We start from the raw sequence: 19,681 nt of genomic DNA, 5'->3' as shown, positions 1-19,681 counted from the left end.
AGAAAAAATATAGCTTTCTACAAAAGTCTTTGATATGGGACAGGAACCAGCACCAGATATAATGCCCTACAATTACACCAAACACCAGTATTGTTATTGACTAACTCAAATTAACTCTTAATTACACATGCTAACAGAAGAATAATTCTAAAAAGCATTTATATAGGGAATTCCCTGGTTGTCCAGTGGTTAAGAATCTGCCTTGCAATGCAGGGACACAGGTTTGAGGCCTGGCTGGGGAACTGAAATTCCACACATGCCGCGGAGCAACTATGCCCATGTGCCTCAACAACCGAAGCCCCAACTACAGTCCTCGCGCTCTGACGAAAGGCCCCGCATGACGCAAAGGTCCCATCCCGAGTGCTGCAACTAAGACCTGTCTCGGCCAAATCAATATTTTAAAAAATAAAAGCATTTATACATTCACAGCAAAATAAGCCCCTTGAACGGACTTTTTGTCTATTTTGTTTACTGATGAATCCCAAGTGCCTAGTACATACTCTGAATACTAAGGCTTTTCAAACACAATACTCCTGACACTCAAATGTGTACCATTTTTCTTATTCACGCACCAACCTAAACAGAGGAGTCTCTCACTCTAAAATTAATTTGTATCTTCTCTTAAAAAAAGAGTAAAACATTTTTAGCCTTGGGAATTCCCCTTTCACTGCCAAGGGCCTAGGTTTGATCCCTGGTTGGGGAACTAAGATCTGATAAGCCATGCAACCGGTCCAATAAAAAAAAACTTACCTTCTTTAAAAAATTTTAAACATTCCTAACTAGTTTCTGGTAGGTAGAAAAACAAGACATCCTTTTACAAAGATTTTACAATTTTGACTGCAGAAAGGTTATCGCTCCCATTAGTCTCAATATTGACGGAGGGGGAAAAAAAATCCCTCTTCCTCTACTCAAAACAGATTTCTCCTCTCAGAATTTAAGAAGATACTCCCTCAGGCGTGCATACCATATCTATCTGTAGCAGAACCAAAAAGATGAAGTGAAGAGGAGGTAGAGGTAGAAAGAGAAAGACTGGGCAAGTAAACGACCAAAGGCACACATGGGAGGGGAGGAAAAAAAGAGCTCAAAGTCTAAATCTTTCCATAACTTCTGCAAAATTTCACACAAATCTTAACTTTCATAGTAATGTATTTTTATTTTATTTGGCTGCCCCGGGTCCTAGATGTAGCATGTAGGCTCTTTAGTTGTGGCATGTGGGATTTAGTCCCCTGGCCAGGAACTGAACCCATGTTCCCAGCATTGGGAGCTCAGGGGTCTTAACTACTGGACCACCAGGAAGTTCCCAGAGTTAACTTGGCCGGGGGGAGAGGGTCTACTCTGCACCAAATAAATTTTGTAGTAATACCTTTTGACAAACTTACAGAAGCAAAATCATAACTGTCCTACATGATATTTTTATAATCAAAGGGCATATGTTTTGAAATTTTCATGGTAATCCTATCAAAATGTTTACTAATTTATAATTTAGCCCATTATGGGCAAATTAATTAATCACACAAACTCTTAAACAGGACACATTTCTACAACACAAAAGAAGTCACAACAGCCATTCCAAAGTCCTACTGTATCTTCAAATGACTAACCACCAAGGATTTAGTAGTATTAATTCATAGCTTTCTTTTATCAGAACCCATTCACTGCCCAAGGCTTACACTAAGCCTTTAGAATCACTTCTCATGAAACTGGTAATAATTTTTCCTAGTCAGTAACCTGAGACTGTTAACATACAAATATTTTTAACACTGATCTATTTTTATTTGTTTTTTTAACTATAGAACCTTTCATCCCAAACCTATACACAACAGGTATTGTATTCGCTAGGGAAATCAGTATATCCTCCTGGATATTAACCTGAAATTAGTATCAAAGAACTGCCAGGGAAGTCCCTCTTACTTCCCTGGCAGTCCACTGGTAGGGGGCACAGGTTTCATCTCTGGTCGGGGAACAATCGAGCATGCCATGATAGGGCCAAAAAAGAACTACATGTCAGCTCATAATGGCCAAAGAATAGCTTTATATCGCTTGAGAATAAATTTGGACAACCTTCATCTTCTGGATATGCAATTTTACAGAAGAGTTAAGATTAAGGATTTTATTTTGAAAACCTTTATACAAATGTAACTTGGACACTAAATCCATGAGAATACACTTGCTAAGTATAACTCAAGAAAGGTTATTCTCTAATATGTATGTAGTTCTGCAGCAAAAACATTCACATCATCTCTGACAATAGGTAATACAAAGTCTTCACAATTAATACTACTACCTCATAATTATACGTTGTAGCGGAGAAGGCAATGGCACCCCACTCCAGTACTCTTGCCTGGAAAATCCCATGGACGGAGGAGCCTGGTAGGCTGCAGTCCATGGGGTCGCTAAGAGTCGGACAGGACTGAGCAACTTCACTTTCACTTTTCACTTTCATGCACTGGAGAAGGAAATGGCAACCCACTCCAGTGTTCTTGCCTGGAGAATCCCAGGGACAGAGGAGCCTGGTAGGAGGCCGTCTATGGGGTCGCAGAGTCGGACACGACTGAAGCGACTTAGCAGCAGCAGCCAGCAGCGTACAAAACCCCACAAGTTCGTAACACCCTGTAAATTAGCAAGCAAGGTAGACACTATTAATCTCCATTCTACAGATGGGGAATTCAGAATGATTCCAAGGCCTCTGCACTATACCACATCTGCCAAAGTATGAAAGTCATAATTCTTACTCATAGTAATGTGTCTCCTTGAAATTTTACACAAAGAGTTTAACAAACACATTTCATACTGCTTTAGCTAGATAAAATCCTGCCCTAATCACAAATCAATAACCAATCTACCCAGCTACTGTAATGGACCACTGGAAGAGGGACAATAAATTCAAGATTAAATTTCAAGAGAGATATATCAGCATAATGATCATGCTTTCTGAACTATTCAGGATTTGGTGTTCTGAACATAACAGTCATGACAAGACTCAGGTGAAGACTTCAAAAATGTTATTTGGGCGACTTCCCTGTAGTCCAGTGGCTAAAGCTCTGTGCTCCCAATCCTGAGGGCCTGGGTTCAATCCATGGCCAAGGAACCAGATTTCGCATGTTGCAGCTAGGAGTTCGCACGCTGTAACTAAAGACCCCCTCTTCCTCAACTAAGACCTACTACAGACAAATAAATAATTTTTTTTAAATGTTATTTGGAGGAGAAAGTTCTGAACGTAAGACAGATGCTGCTGCTAACACCTAAGGCAAGTATTTTTATACACAAGTCTAGCTCAAAGTAGACATATATAAAACCAACACACTTGGCTTTGACACTATCAGTCAAATTGACTAGTTGGTATGCCAGCAAGCTCTATTTTCAGCAACTACCATATCCATGACTTTTCTAGCTCCTATTTGGGGGAAAGGGGACTGCGAGGAAGAAAGCTTTCACTTTGCCTTTCATTTGTCTAATGTTCTGCCAAATTGTAACTTCACTGGAAAGAAAACCAATATTCTGGGGTTCAGATCTAAGATCTTGGTGGTAGAGGGATGGACAAAGCTTAGGGAACTTTCTCAATGAGACAACCAGCAGCGCAGCAAGAAATGGTCTTAAGTAGGATGATTATGGGATTCCCAAGTGGCTCAGTGGTAAAGAAACCACTTGCCAAGGCAGGAGACACAAGAAATGTGGAGTTCAATCCCCTGGTAGGGAAGAAACCCTGAAGGAGGAATTAGCAACCCATTCTAGTATTCTGGCCAAGAAAATCCCATAGACAGAGAAGCCTGATGGGTTACAGTCCCTAGTGTACCAAGAGTTGGACACAACTGAGCACACACATGCATGCATACATACACACATACACACACACACACACACACACACACACAGAATGATCATAGGTCAAGTTTGCAGCTCAAGACAACCCATTTCAGCACAATTATGAATTCGCATCCCTTCATTTCAAGGTATCTCGATTTGGATTATAAATTATGATGACCCTATTATTATTATGGCAGTTGTTATCACAACTTGGTAAACTTAAATGAACTTCTGAAACAGTTCCTAGGAGTGTGACCCGCATGAATATTTCATGAGCTCAAACAGTAAAAGTTATCTGAACAAACCAAGTTGTTAACTTCGATATATCAGTATATAACTGTATCAAACTGTTAATTGACCACTTCAAAAACAGTAAATATATAATTTTGTTTCTGTTTCCCACTACTCCTTAACAGATTCTGTCTGACGCTAGCTAAGCCACTATTTGGAACATTTGTGAATCATTTGCCAACCTCCCTGCCCCAAAATTTCTGACTGTGTCATTAATTTAAGGGTTGCATCCATTAAGACTAGGGTGAGGGGAGGACACCTTCTAAAAGTATTTTATAGAAATGCACGGCACTAAGCTGTATCCCAGTACAGACATTGTGATAAACCAAAAAATTTTTAATACCAACACTTAAATTACCTACAATCCCTCACTGTAGCTTCATTCACTGTGCCTTGTTTTTGAAAGAAAACAAAAGCTTACAATGGATATTAGTCAAGTCACAAATACCAAGACATATTATGTGAAATAACTGCTTAAAAAAAAAAAAATTAATACTCCCTTCCCCCACAAGGCACCATCTGATTTAGTTTCACATAGGTCTTTTGTGAGTGGCTCAGGAGAAATAAGAGTACTGGCTGCTCTAAAGGTCAGACAGACAAGTTCTGGCTTTGCTATATACTTGCCAACTAGTCATGTGATATAGAAAAAAAATTTTTTTAATCACTAAATCTCAAAATTCTCTTTCGTGAACCATAAAATAGAAATAACATTACTTATATCAGTATTACATGAAATAAGTAAAAAATTTTGTGAAGGTAGTCTGCGAAATGGGAAGTTCTATATAAACGCGGAATTTTATAAAGTTTAAAATTTTAACCTTTATCCTATGCCTGTCATTACTGTTTAAATACACACACTTTACTGATATATAAGGCTGAAAACTTCTGCAAACTAAGCCTTAGAGACCTTCAAAGGGAAAAAAAAAAAGATGCTTTCAGATCAACTTCTTTAAGTATTTGAAACTGATTTGTAAACTTAGATACATTAATTTACTATGATAAAATTTCACTTGCTTTATCAGGTTAAAGTCAAGAAATTTTAAAAATATTTCATACTTCCCTGACCAACCTATTAAACAACTATGAAAAAACTGTTTGTATGGGCTTTCAGTGGGTTTGCTTGTACTAAAATTCAAAATTTGCTCAGTTTAATTATTTGTGTTCTTCCCCATACTAGAACTCAAATTGAGACCTTTTCATACAAAGGTGAAAAGAGTGCCTAGAAATGTCCACAGTAAGAATTTACCCTATCACCATCTCAAACTGCAAAGATTCATGATTTCATTCTATCCCATAGTTTTGTAAACCAACAAAATAGACTGAAATAATGCCCAATATGCACAATACTGTACTGTGCACAAACAAAACTATATATAGTGTACTTGCACAAAAGTATCACAAAAGAGCAACTACTTTAAATACAAAATCCAAAAGTAGGAGGAATTTTCTAACTGCATTATCCAACTCTGTTTATGATTAGGTAGGAAGAAAAAACATATTCAATAAAGTTAGTTGAAACAGCAGCAACAAAAATTACTGACTTAAAGGATTGATAATTAGCCTGTGCTTTTAAACTCATTACTAAGTTAATTTACCCACCCTCTTCCCCTAACAAGCTGGACATTAAGGAGTTGACTGAAAAACTGCACCCCACCCCTCAGAATAAGTCAGAGATGGGGCTCTGGTGTCTTAAAAGGGGCGCTCTCAAGCACTCAGAAGAGATGCACTCCTGGTGTTGCAGTCACAGACTGAATCAAACCTAACCCAACAAAATTTTACCCCTACCTCATGTGGAGCTCAGCTCATCATCACAGGGAGAAGAGAAGTGAGGAAAGGACAAACCCAGCAACTACCCTACAACCCAAACGTAGTTTATACGGACCCCTCTATTCTCAAAAGGTGTAACTTTTTACATGTCCCCACCACTATCCCTCATATGGTTCATATACATGATGCAAAGTTAAGACTTCAGGAATGCTAAAAGATGACCCGCTTAATATGACTATGAATGATATAAAAACTATCCCTAACACTACTGTTGTTATGTAACAGAAGGCTAGATTTAATCTTGAAAGTCAACCGTCCTAGCCCCAAACTTCTGTACTTTTTCCGTCTGGAATTTCAAACTGTCCTTTTCCTGAAGGCAGCTTAGTTCCTCCTCCAGGATCATTAAATAGTCTCTAACAATCGATTCCAATTCTCCAGTACAGAATTAAATGATGCTACCAAAAAGTGTAGTAGTAGGTTCAAATAATGTGCAAAATAAAAACAACGTACTGCAGAAACAAGAAGCAAAGCCAGTATTTACACCCAACTACTCCAAACCAAATCATCAAATGTATTTTTCACCTTCCCCATACTTGATAAATTGTTTGATAAATAAAACCACGGAATCATTTTTTGTTACCACAAACAAAACTGAATTATTGCACCCAATTAAGGAATGGACACAGGTACAGACTGACTCCTAATGACTGTCTTCCTCTTCTTCCTTGCCAATGAATCCCTTCCAGTTGTGTGCCCAACAATCAAAGGAGTTCTGCTACACCTGGTAGATCTTATATCCCACCCGCCCCCCACCACCACCTTTTGATCCTGAAGGACACCTCTAACATTTAATCAACGTTAAGGATGTGGCTCTACAGCCCTGTGTTGAATAACCAATTAAGCTTTTGGTCAAAAACGCTCAACACTCAATTCCAAAATATGATTTCACACTGAACTGTCACTTACTTGGAAGCTACAATCACGAGCTTCCAATCAGTATTTAAAACAAGTTCTTAAAAAAAAAAACCAAAACTTTCCTTTCTGGTGATCACAGCAGTTTTACTCAGAGACTAAATCCCTACAGAAGAGAAAACATTCCAATATAATTTCGAATTTCTTCCCAAGGGCAGTGATAGATTAAGAGGGGAACTTATTTGGGGCAAGAGGAGAAGAAAAAAACTTTCATTACAAGTATCCCTACAGTTGTTTTGACTTTTAAATACTGAAATAAAGACAAATCTGACCTTGAGCTGTACTTCCCCATCATATTTCCCTCCGCCTCCTAACAAGAATCTTGTTCAATACAAAGAGCAATTTAAGGATTTATGAAACGAAATTAAGAGATCTTTACTAAATTTGGGGTTCGAGGTCTTTTCTCCTAATTTTCAAATTCCCGAATCCTAATGAATGGTGACACACATGGACTAGCCCTGAGGCTATTCACGTGACCAAAGGCATTCAAGCAAAGTCCCCATACAGCATTTTGAAGTGGCTTAATTCAAGATCAATGACACCTGAATCCAACCATCTCTCATTCCACAACAGCATTAAAAACATAAAAACCATATATATGATTTTTTTGTTTTGATAATGCTAGTTTAACGGATGTGTAGTCAATTCAAGTACCAAGGTCCAAAATGGGGGGAGGGGGACCCAAGTCAGGAGGGGCAATTTAAAAAAGCAGCAGTTTGGGACTGACCGAACAGACACAAGGGCCATTTCAATAAAGTTCTGAAAAATGACTATGGCACCTTTAAAAACAAAGGAGCAATGAAAGAAAAATTGTTCAAATCTGTACATAAAACCGTTTATTAAAAATGGAGGGAAGAAAACTGGATCTGCCGAGATCCCTTACGTTCTTAATAGAAAAACCCAAGTCTCTGCTGAGTGCCTTGGGACTGGTAAAGATCCCCAACGAAGGAAAAACACCCATTTTAAGCCAGGGGAGTCAACCAAAATAGCCACTATACGTTATTTGAAAAAACTTTTTATTTTTCACCAGGTCATTCCATTTGTCATAACGCTGCGTATGCACAGGAAAGTCACCATTTTTAAATGCCGCTGGACTGAGGCACAGGCATGGGAAAGGCACCGAGAGCGAGCCAGGGGCTCCTTGTCTCCTGCTCCACATTCTACAGTTTACGGAAAATGCTAACAGAAACTTCGAGCTCTCCGGGCTAAGTCTGAGGAGAAGGAGCGTGAGGGACGTTTCTCTAGAGCTCCCTAGAAAAAGGCGAGATTGAACGGGAAACCCAAAAAACGCCACTACAAGCTGTGCCGGCCTAAGGGAAGGAAATCCGATCGTAGCATCTCAGCTGGCCTCCGCCCAGGGATGAGCTGCAGTGATTCCCACTCCCTCCCTCCTTCCCCCACCCCCATCGAAGGCTGCCCCCCACCACAAGCCCGGAGCAGCCCTCGGCTCCTAAGGGTTCTCCTTTGTGAGACTCCACAGCCGCCGCCCCACATTGGGCCTCCGGGGAAAAGCCACCGCCCCCACCCGCCATATTTCCCTGAAAGGCGCCCGCGCTCCAGCTCCCGGTTGCCGCTCTCCCCCATGTGGCGGGTGTTTCTTCCTTCATCACGCCACCCAATTGTTCACCACGTCCCAAAACCGGCCCAGAAGCTCCCCTGGGGATTGCTCGCCCGGAGACAGCACCCGCCATCTCCTCCCCCTCCCCCGCCCCAGGACTCGCCCTCCCCCCAGCCGCCATTTTACAACCAACTCCTCCACCCCATGGCCTTGGCCTCCTAGCTCTCTTGTGTCTGCAGATGAGGACGCCCAAGGGGTCAAATTCCTGGGCCTGGAGCCTCCTACCGCTCTGGGAGCCCACAGGCTATTTCCTGCTTCCCGAATCCACGTCCCCGGGCCGGGCTCGGCGATGATGCCGCCATTTTGTCTCCCGCTCCCGGCCTCTGTGGGCGGCGGCAGAGGGTCCGAGAATTGCAGCCCCCCAATGCCCCCCCAACTCACCGTCGTATCGCTCAGCCTGCTCGGCCAGCTTCGCCTGGTACACCAGATCCTCCCGATCATCCATAGCGGCAGCGGCTCCGGCAGGGTCTGCGCGACGGATGGAAGCGGATAGCGTCTCCGACTCTCAGCCTCTCGCTCCGCGTCCGGGCAGGAAAAATGGCGGCGCCTCAATCCGGGACTTCCGCCTGCGCACGCGGACAACTGCTCAGCTCTATGGCAACCGCTCCCTGGCAACTGGCGCGGGGGGCGGGTCCGGGTGCTCGGCGCCCGAGGAGGTTGGAACCAGCTAGACGCCCCTCCTCCGTGAGCTTAGCGGCCGCTCGAGGCGGGAACTGCTTCTGCCGGGAGGGAGAACGCCCCGAGGGAGCGAGGTGGGCCAGGTGAGGCCGGCCTGGACCGCTCCAGAAGACAGTGAGCGGCAGAGCTTGGACTGCGGGCAGAGAAACCGGAGGCTGTGAAGGTTTTCGTAATGACAAGCCATCCTCTCTGAAACTGACTCCTCTCCTGTTTTCTCAGCCAAGCTCAGTCCTGGGCCTCTTTCAGGCCCTGCTGTAGCTGTGAGGGGAAGGAAGGGTCCAGTTTTCACACTTCACCTTCGCACTTTGCAGTCTTTTTCTGTTCCTCTCCCTTGGCCTTCTTTTTTCCCCTTAGGCCCGCCATGGGGTAGGAACAGAGAAGTTCTTAGAAAAGTCTGGTCTGGAGTCCAAGGCGCAGAAGAGTAGGGCCGAGATCAGAATGAGGTCCAGGAGGCAGGAATGGGAAAGAATCCATTGGTCTGTACTGCTTCCCAGTGGATTCCTAGCACCTTGTACTGAATGCAGTATGCGGTATGTTGCAAGACTAAAGCTCAGGTAATTAGAACATAAAATGTGTGGTAAGGGTCGCAAAGAGTCGGACACGACTGAGCAACTGATCTGAAGGAGACTTACCTGGTGGTCCAGTGGCTAAGACTCCACACTTCCTGTGCAGGGACCCCGTGTTCCATCCCTGGTTAGGGACCCAGATCCCACATAGGACAATTAAGATCCGTTGCAGCCCAATATGTTAAATATATATATATATATATATATATATTTTTTTTTTTTATTATTGTGGAATGAAAAGGTTGGAACTAAATTATGAAGAACCTTGGATGGCAAGCTGAGATGTTTGCACTCCAGTGGGCACAAGGAAGCTATTTTTTGATGATTTTGCATGGAGGATGACACCATCATAATTATTAAGAAGATTATTAAATATTGTATAGCAGTGATTAAAGAACAGAATAAATTATCAGGCTATTACATTAATACCACTGAAAGGTCATAGATGATAGCAGTGAAAATAGGAAGGAAAGGACAAATAGGAATAGTACTTAAGAGGGAAACCACAGGAGTTTGTAGCTAATCAGATGTGAAGATACTCAGTTTAGTTCAGTCGCTCAGTCGTGTCCGACTCTGCGACCCCATGAATTGCAGCACGCCAGGTCTCCCTGTCCATCACCAACTCCCGGAGTTCACTCAAACTCATGTCCATCGAGTTGGTGATGCCATCCAGCCATCTCATCCTCTGTCGTCCCTTCTTCCTCCTGCCCCCAATTCCTCCCAGCATCAGAGTCTTTTCCAATGAGTCAACTCTTGGCATGAGGTGAAGATACTAGGAAGGGAAAAGTATTAAAATTAACCTTACCTTCCCACCCTGAGTCATTGAGATAATAAGTGGCAGTACCATTAACAAAAAAATAAGAGACTTAGACTTCTCTGGTGGTACAGTGGATAAGAATCCACCTGCCAATGCAGGGGCCAAAGGTTCAATCCCTGGTCTAGGAAGATTCCACATTCTACAGAGCAACTAAGCTCATGAGCCACAACTACTGAGCTCACGCTTTAGAGCTCATGATATTCAAGGAGAGAAGGCACCACAATGTGAAGATGGTATACCAAAACAAAGAGTAGCCCCATACTTGCCCCAACTAGAGAAAGCCCTCGAACAGCAATGAAGACCCAGCTCAACCAAAAAAAAAAAAAAATATATATATATATATATATATATATATAGGAATGCTAGGAAAATTTACTGATGGAATGCAGAGGAAGACGAGTTCCTTTTATCACATGTTGGTTCTAAGGTTTTCAAAGATCACTCAAGTAGAAATAACAGGCATGGAATTGGAAAAGGGGACTGGCATTTCAAGCTGGAGGAAGGCTACAGATGGAAGCAGCTAGAGAATGTGTGGAGGAGGAACAGGACAAACAAAACCTTGAAGAATGCTTACTTTTAAGTGATAGAAATCAGAAGCCAGCAAAGTTAGGCTCCTTAAGCCCCTTCACTTTTGTCTTATAAAATGTCAACAGTGAATGATTAAGGGTCAAAAGATCTGGACTCCAGCCCTAGTTCTATAACTAAATAAATATGTGACCATCAGAAAGTTATTTCCACCTCTGAGCTTTATGTCAATCTGCAAAGTTAACTGGAGACCTTATGTTAGGCTACAAAACAAGTCTTAACGATTAAAAGACTGAAACAACACAAAGTCTCATATTGAAACTAGAAATCAATAAGAGAAGGAAAACTAGGAAGATTTCAAAGATGTGCAGAAATTAAATAACATTCTGTTAACTAACTGATGGGCCGAAAAAGAAATCACAAGGAAAATTAGTAAATACCTTGAAATAAATAAAAATGAAAATACAATATACCAAAAAGTATGAAATGCAGCAAAAATTGTGCAAAGATGGAAATTTATAGCTGTAAATGTCTAACTTAAAAAGAAGGATCTATAAAATGAAATGGGAGCACTGAACATGAAATAGAAAAGTGAAATGAGATAAAAGTTAATCACATAGTCCAGTTGCTAGTTTATGTTTTCCAATTTCTTTTTTTTTTTTGATGTTGTCAAGCCTTTATCAAGTAGAAAAGCTTTTGTGTATATACACAAATATTATGTTAAAAATACATATTTTAGAAAATTTATGAATCTTTACCTAGCTAAAAAATTTAGGACATTTTTATTCCACTTGTTTGACTTAGTATGAATAGAATGCTAGATTTCTAATTTTAAAAGTAGATATGCAACAAGCAACAAAGGATTACTGAATAGCGCAGGGAACTATAAATAACCTATAATGGAAAATAATCTGAAAATAATATGTGTATATGTATAACTGAATCACCTTGCTGTGCACCTGAAACATTGTAAGTCAACAATACTTCAATAAAATATATAAAGAAAAAGAGATCTAAAAGAAAAGAAAGATCTCATGTATTAGGAAGCCTGAATCATTGGTCCCACATTCACATACTTCAAAGCTTTATTAAAAATATTTGGATCCCCATGAAGCCCTGCTGTACCCAAGTTTACCAGGAGATCTGGGTAGGAATGGAGTTGATGGGCTTTATCATTTATAAAATCAGGAGTACTGATAAAAGAAAGCTTTGAAATCTTCTAGTTCAGCGCCTACTCATGGTCATCTTTAACCAGCTTTACTTGGAAAGAACATCAGTCTGGCTGTAGATTTTAGCAAGCTGTGTCAAATGGGAACCTGTCCTCCCGGCATGAATAAATGTACCTGTGAGATGCACACTGCCTGCACAGGTGTTCCTCCCTTAGCCCCGTGCCCATCGTGCTCTGAGTACATCTTTGTGATGCAGCAGGTCTCACTGAGCCATCCCATCCTTAGGAAACCTGAGGGATTGAGAAGTAAGTATCTCAATTAGCAGGTAGGAGTTAGGGATCAGATCTAGGCACTCACCTCTGGTGTTCAGTAAATATGGTAAAGGTGGGGGATAAATGGGAATTTCTATTTGGAATTTATAGATACACACTACTATATGCAAAATAGATAAACAAGGACCTACTGTATAGCACTGAGAACTATATTTAATATCTCGTAATAACCTATACTGGAAGAGGGTCTGAATATATATTAAATAAAAGTTATATATATATAATTGATTTGGCTTTGCTGTACAGCTGAAATATTGCACATCAATTATACTTGAGTTAAAAATATATTTGTTGCAACTTCCCTGGTGGTCCAGTGGTTAAGACTGCCTGCTCCCAATGCAGAGGTCATGGGCTCAATACCGACCAGTTACCTGGTCGGTAACTAAGGTCCCACATACCACACGGTGCAGCATATGTGCATGAAAGTGACCTAAATGAAAGACACTCTGTGTTCCTGGATCAGAAGATAACAGTATTGTTCAGATAACATTACTACATAAAGTGATCTACAATCACTTGATTGCAAAGAGTCAATGCAATCTCTATCAAAATCCCAATGGCATTTTTTTTGCAGAAATGAAGTCAAACAGCTAAATTTGCTGACCTCTAGAAATCTCTCCATGGGCTTCTCTGGTGGCTCAGTGTTAGAGAACTCGCCTACCAATTTAGAAGCAAGTTCAATCCCTGGGTCAGGAAGATTACCTGGAGAAAGAAGTGTCAACCCACTTCAGTATTCTTGCCTGGGAAATCCCATGGGCAGAAGAGCCTGGTGGACTACAGTCCATGTGGTTGCAGAAGAGTTGGATACAACTTAGGGACTATACAACAACAAGAAATCGCTCCCAGACACGTCACAGCAGCTAAGGTGATGGGCTCTTCTTCCTTGGGTTCCATGGCTCCTTATCACCTGTGCAATGGGAATCGATTACTCAACTTCTTTACATGTTTTCTCCCCTGTAAAATGGCAAAGGTATTTTCCTCACACAAATAAGAACTAAGTGGGAGATTGGAAGAAAAAAAAAAAAGATACTCAATGAATGTTAGCTATATTTATTAATGTTTCTATGGTTCGACCTTGAGTGAGAACCAGAAGTTAGTGTCATAAAATACAAGTGAAAAGAGTTCAAAAATAAGGGGTGGTCAAATGAAATTTTGCAAAGACATCAAGATTAGCACTGAGAAAAAGCCACTGGATATAGCAATGAGGTCATTACTGACCTTCATTCAAGAACAGTTTCAAAAGGCTGTTGGAAGCCAGACTGCATTTGGTTGAAGAACAAAGACAACAAAGTGGAAGCTGTAAGTGTAGGGTTCTCTTGAGAATAACTGTGAAAAGGTACAAGGTGATTATTTAATTGGGGTGATGACCCCAATAAGGGTGGTCAAATAACTGATTGAGTAGGTTCCAGGTTCGCAAAACACCCCACCTTACAAAGCCATCTGTGCTGCCAAGCTGACCACAGAACACGCCGAGATTAGGAGTACCATCTTTTTAACCACTGGGTCTTCTCCCCTGAACACTGTTTCCCACGACTGACTAAAGTCTACATGAAGGTGACACTTCAAAAACGACTGAAAAGGCAGAAATCTTCAACCTTAGATGGATTCCCCGATCATACTGCCTGTTCTCTCAACTGACAGAACTAAAAGGGACAGAAATTGTTGACAGGGCAACAAAAATATAAAGAGAAACACTTTTGATATAGCACCTGGGATTATGAACAAATAAAAAAAAATTCATGGTTCTCTACTGAGGGCGGCTCCCAAAGTATGGCACTGCACTTCTCATGCTGCTGTGGTGATGGGCACTCACCAACATCGCCAGGTCAATCGATCACACCCCTAAATAGAAGTCTCCCAACTTTATTGAAAAGTCTGCTTTAACAGAAACAAGATCTGTGGTAGTGTACTAACCACCACAAGAAGGAAATGAGACACTAAAAAATATGATTAGTCATTGCCTCCAGGAGCTTGAAGTTTAGGACTTATTTTCTTTTTAAAGGTATGGTGTTTTTATTTGTAAAAATAAGCTATTTTTATTTTATACTTTTATGACTTTAATTTTTACCATACACACACACACACACATATATAATCTTTACATTTTGATATAATAAATAGAATCAACTTTACAGTTTAAATCTGATGAAAAATTCTCACAATATATGGTTAAGTATAAAAACCAAGAAATACAATCACATATTTAGTATTATTGCATTGGTAAAAATACAGTCATACTTGGAACAAAGATTAGAAAAATACATTAAAAGAATGCTAAAATAAATTTTGTTTAGGGATTACAGATGATTTATTTTTAGCTTGTTTATTTTCAAAACTTCTTGAATTATGTATTACTTTTACAGCCTAAAAAAGGTAAACTAAAAGAATAATTTACTGCTACAATATTGTTAGGCAGACTGCTTTTTCCCCTTAATATATCATGGCCATCTTTCCAATAGTATCTATGAAGATACCTTATTCTTTTTAATAGCTTTATGATATTCTCTTAAACCAGTGTTACATCATTTAACCAATCCTATATTGATTAACATTAAAGCTCTTTAAAATATTTTGTTTCTACAAATCATACACAAATCCCTTCTATCTTTACACATATACAAGGATATTTCTAGAAGGGAAATAATTAAGTCAAAGAGTATGCACACTTTTTTGGTAAATGTTATACCAATTTATACAAACAGAAAAGTGTACAAAATTTAAATGCACAACTGAATATTTCACCAAATGAAAGTAACTCACATAAACTGCATCCCATTCCAGAAGCAGAATATTGCATAAGACCCAGAAGTCTCCTGTGTATGCACACTTTTTATAATTTTTACAGTTGTTGTGAAATTGCTTTTCAGAAATGTTAAATGAATCTACACATAACCCAATAGTATTTGAGACTGCCAGGTTCTTACATCCTCTCCAACAGATTTATCATACTTAAATTTTTGATAATTTGGTAGATGAGATGAGAATTGTCTCATTGACTTGCCTTTTTGGGGTTTTAATGAGGTGGAGGATTTTGTGTTTTTCTATAAATTGTCTATTACTAACCTTGTTCATTTTTCTATTAGTTGTCTATTTCTTATTGTGTACAGGAATTCTTTATTTTATAGATGCTACCCCCTTTGGTTCTTATATATGATGCAAATATTTTCTCATTGTCATTTGTCCTTTATGCTGACTTTTAAACTGAAGAAGTTTCAAACGTCAAGTATCCTGTTGTTGCATCCTTCAGTCTTTTTCCTTTTGGGCCTCTCAGTTTTGTATCATGCCTCAGTAGTCTTCTAGACATTCAACAGAACAAAAATATCCACCTGTTCTTTCTTCCTGTTCTACTATAATTTTGCTTTTAACATTTAGATCTTTAATATATTTAAAATTGTGTGTTGGAAAGGTAGACCTTAAAAAATCAATAAACCTAATGCTGTTATGGTTTGTTCATTATTTCTAAAGTGGAGGGGCTTCCCTGCTGGTCCAGTGGTTAAGTCTGCCTTGCAATGCAGGGGACACTGGTTTGATCCCTGGTCTGGGAAGGTCCCACATGCCGCGGGACAACTATTGAGCCCACATGCTGCAACCAGTGAAGCCTGCGCACCATGGAGCCCGTGCTTTGCCACAGAGAAACCACCACAATGAGAAACCCACTACAACTAGTGAGTAGCCCCCGCTCTCCACAACTAGAGAAAAGCCTGCAGAGCAACGAAGACCCAGCACAGCCAAAAATAAATAAATATTAAAATTGATTTGAAAATGCCTTCTTTACTATATGCCAAATTTTCTTATATCTGATTCTAAATGTATTTAGAGCTGTTGATCCCTTATTTCAATGCTATTACTCATTGCAACAGCTTAAGAGCACGTTTTCATATCTGGTAGGGTAAGTTTTCTCTAGAAAATTTCACTTATTTTGTACTAGATGAACTGAAGAATTAACTTAAAAAGTTCTCCCAGGATTCACTTTGATTTTGATTGAGGTTACCCTGAGTTTATAGATGAATTAGGGGAGAATTAGAAATCTTTTCAACAATGAGTCTTCCCACTCAAGAATATATTTCTCCCACTTTTTTCAAGTCTCTTTTATATGATCTTTTTTCCTTCATCATGTGTCTTGTAGGATCTTAGTTCTCCGACCAGGGATCAAACCCTGCAGTGGAAGCTCAGAGTCCTAACCACTGGACCTCCAGGGAATTCCCTTTTAAATGATTTTAATTTATATAGTTAGATTAATAGAGATTTATAGAGATCTTACAAATTTCTAGTTAAATTTATTTCCAAATATTTAGGAGACTATTGGTATCGTAAATGATATCAGTATTATCATTTAATGGGCATTATTGTTGAATTCCTGATTTTAATGGGAATATCTCTAGTATTTCACCATTAAGGGTGATCTGATAAATAGGTTTTTGAAAATCAAGTTAAAGAGATCCTTCTCCTCCTTTTGTTTGTTTCAGCTGCCTTGGATCTTTGTTGCTGTTACACCCGCGGTGAGCCGGGACTACTCTAGTTGCAATGATGGGCTTCTCACTGCAGTGGCTTCTCTTGCTGCGGAGGACAGGCTCTAGGGCACACGGGCTTCACAGGTTGTGGCTCTCAGGCTTAGTAATTGTGGTGCATGGGCTTGGCTGCCTTACAGCATATGGAATCTTTTCGAACCAGGGACTGAACCCACGTCCCCTGTATTTGCCGGTGGATTCTTTTTTTTCTTTTGGCAGGCAGATTTTTAACCACTGGACCATGAGGGAAGTCCAGATCCTTCTACTTCTAATCTGGCAAGAGTTTACTTAAAATCAGGGTTGATTTTCACTGGATGCTTTTTCAGGCTCCATGTATATACGTATGTATTGAATCCACACCCCCTGCAATGGAAACACACTCTTAACCACTAGACTGCCAGGCAAGTCCCATCAGGCTCCATTTTCATGAACTATGGTTTCTTCATTAATTAGTATGTATAGCTAATTGTTTTAATAGATTTCCTAACATGGAACCATGGTTGCAATGCTGGAATAACTTCTCCTTAGTTATATATATGATAGGCAGCCAGTGCCTGGATATCATGGGGACACCTGCAAGAGTTCTTTGGCAGGTTCTCCAGGGGTTACAAGCAAGTTTCTTCAGCCCAGCAACTTATTGTTTTGTCCATTTGGTCCTTAGGAAAATACCCATGATCTTACTAAATCGGAGTGTATGCCAAAATAGGAAAGTGTGGTGGCTCCCCGGCACCTTCCCTCACTACTGCCATCTCTGCTCAGTCCTCCAGTCCAGGGCCCAGAGGGGCGCGGGAACGTGAGCCATCCATCGCATCTGCATCCTTCTACTTCTGTGGCTGATTCACGTCAAGATCCTGCTGTTCTCCTGATCACTTGTAAAACCCATCGCTTCCAAACCTCTCAAGAGTCCATAACACAGGAATAAGAAAGGATTATTGTAAAAGTGGCTTGAGGATAAGAGTATGTTAGAAGTTAGGTCTACACTTTATGCCATTCACCAATTATTTTTTTAATTTAATAAAGTAGGTTTAAAGACCGGCTTATCAAAATGCTAGTATAAAACACAATCAAATAAATGTCTGTCAGATCTGAGAAAGAATGCTCAGAATGCACTGAAAGGAAAAACTATTTGAATAAACAGTAAATCCAATAAATAAAATATGCACAGGATATAACCTGATAATTCATATATGAGGAAATTCAAGGGGTAAAAACAAAATAGAAAGATTAATTTTTACTAGTAATTAAAAAAGTGATTGAGATATACTTTTTAACATTTTTAAATTCTTTTAAGTGAAAAATTCAATTGTAAAATACACATAACTAAGTTAACATCTTAACCATTTTTAAGTATACAGTTCAGTAGTGTTAAGTACATTCACAATGCTATTGGAGATATACTTAGCAGCATACTAAATTATCTTTAAAATTCAATGGTGAGCCACACTTTCTAGGTTATTCTGTGAGCAGTGTTGAAAGTTCGTAAATGTCTTTTAGAAAGCAATATAATTATGGTGGTAACAGCCATCATCCAGTAATCCTACTCCTGGAAATTTGTGCTAAAAATAATTCAATTGAACCAAAAGGCTATATTCAAAAATATATCTGTGACTGTAGCAAATTATCACAAGCTTTGTCATTTACAACAGATTTACTCTTTATGGTTCTGGTGAATAAGAAGTCCTAAAATCAACAGCAGGACTGTGTTCCTTCTAAAGGCTCAAAAAGAGAATCCACCTTTTGCCATTTCCAACTTCTATAGTCTACCTGCATTCCGCTTCCTCCATCTTTGGAGTGCTTCATTGCAACCTCCATTGTTAAATCTCCTTTTTCTGATTCCTCTTGAGTCCCTCTTCTGATTCCACTGGGCCCACCAAGATAATCCAGGGTAATTTCTCAGGTCAAGGTCTTTAATTTAATCACAACTGCAAAATCCCTTTTGTCATATAGGGTAACAAGTTCCAGGGATAAGGATGTAATCCTGACAAAACATGGTCCACTGGAGAAGGGAATGGCAAACCACTTCAGTATTCTTGCCTTGAGAACCTCATGAATCCCTTTTCATAAAAGGCAAAACGATTGGACACTGAAAGATGACCTCCCCTGGTTGGTAGGTGCCCAATATGCTACTGGAGATCAGTGGAGAAATAACTCCAGAAAAAATGAAGAGACAGAGCCAAAGCAAAAACACCACCCAGCTGTGGATGTGACTGGTGATGGAAGTAAAGTTCGATGCTGTAAAGAGCAATATTGTATAGGAACCTGGAATGTTAGGTACATGAATCAAGGTAAATTAGAAGTGGACAAATAGGAGATGGCAAGAGTGAACATTGACATTTTAGGAATCGGTGAACTAAAATGGACTGGAATGGGTGAATTTAACTCAGATGACCATTATTCTACCACTGTGGGCAAGAATCCCTTAGAAGAAATGAAGTAGCCATCATAGTCAACAAGAGAGTCCAAAATGCAATAGTTGGGTGCAGTCTCAAAAATGACAGAATGATCTCTGTTCATTTCCAAGCAAACTATTCATTATCACAGTAATCCAAGTCTATGCCCCAACCAGTAACACTGAAGAAGCTGAACGGGTCTATAAAGACCTACAAGACCTTTTAGAAATAACACCCCCAAAAG

The 19,681-nt window shown here is 39.9% G+C and overlaps 1 protein-coding gene across 2 annotated transcripts in view; it reads right to left on the bottom strand.

The window, feature by feature from the left end:
- Positions 1–9,015, bottom strand: part of YWHAE (tyrosine 3-monooxygenase/tryptophan 5-monooxygenase activation protein epsilon) — a 34,760-nt gene extending 25,745 nt beyond the window's left edge. For both annotated transcript variants that reach the window (XM_006079780.4, XM_006079779.4), the window contains exon 1: positions 8,834–9,015. In XM_006079780.4, coding sequence (XP_006079842.1) covers positions 8,834–8,897 — 64 coding nt within the window. In that variant the 5' untranslated portion in view covers positions 8,898–9,015. The remainder of the gene's footprint in view (positions 1–8,833) is intronic.
- Between the last annotated feature and the right edge of the window lie 10,666 nt (positions 9,016–19,681).

Source organism: Bubalus bubalis, chromosome 3 (genome assembly GCF_019923935.1).
Source record: "Bubalus bubalis isolate 160015118507 breed Murrah chromosome 3, NDDB_SH_1, whole genome shotgun sequence".
Taxonomy (NCBI): Eukaryota; Metazoa; Chordata; class Mammalia; order Artiodactyla; family Bovidae; genus Bubalus; species Bubalus bubalis.
This window is presented reverse-complemented; position numbering and strand designations above follow the sequence as displayed.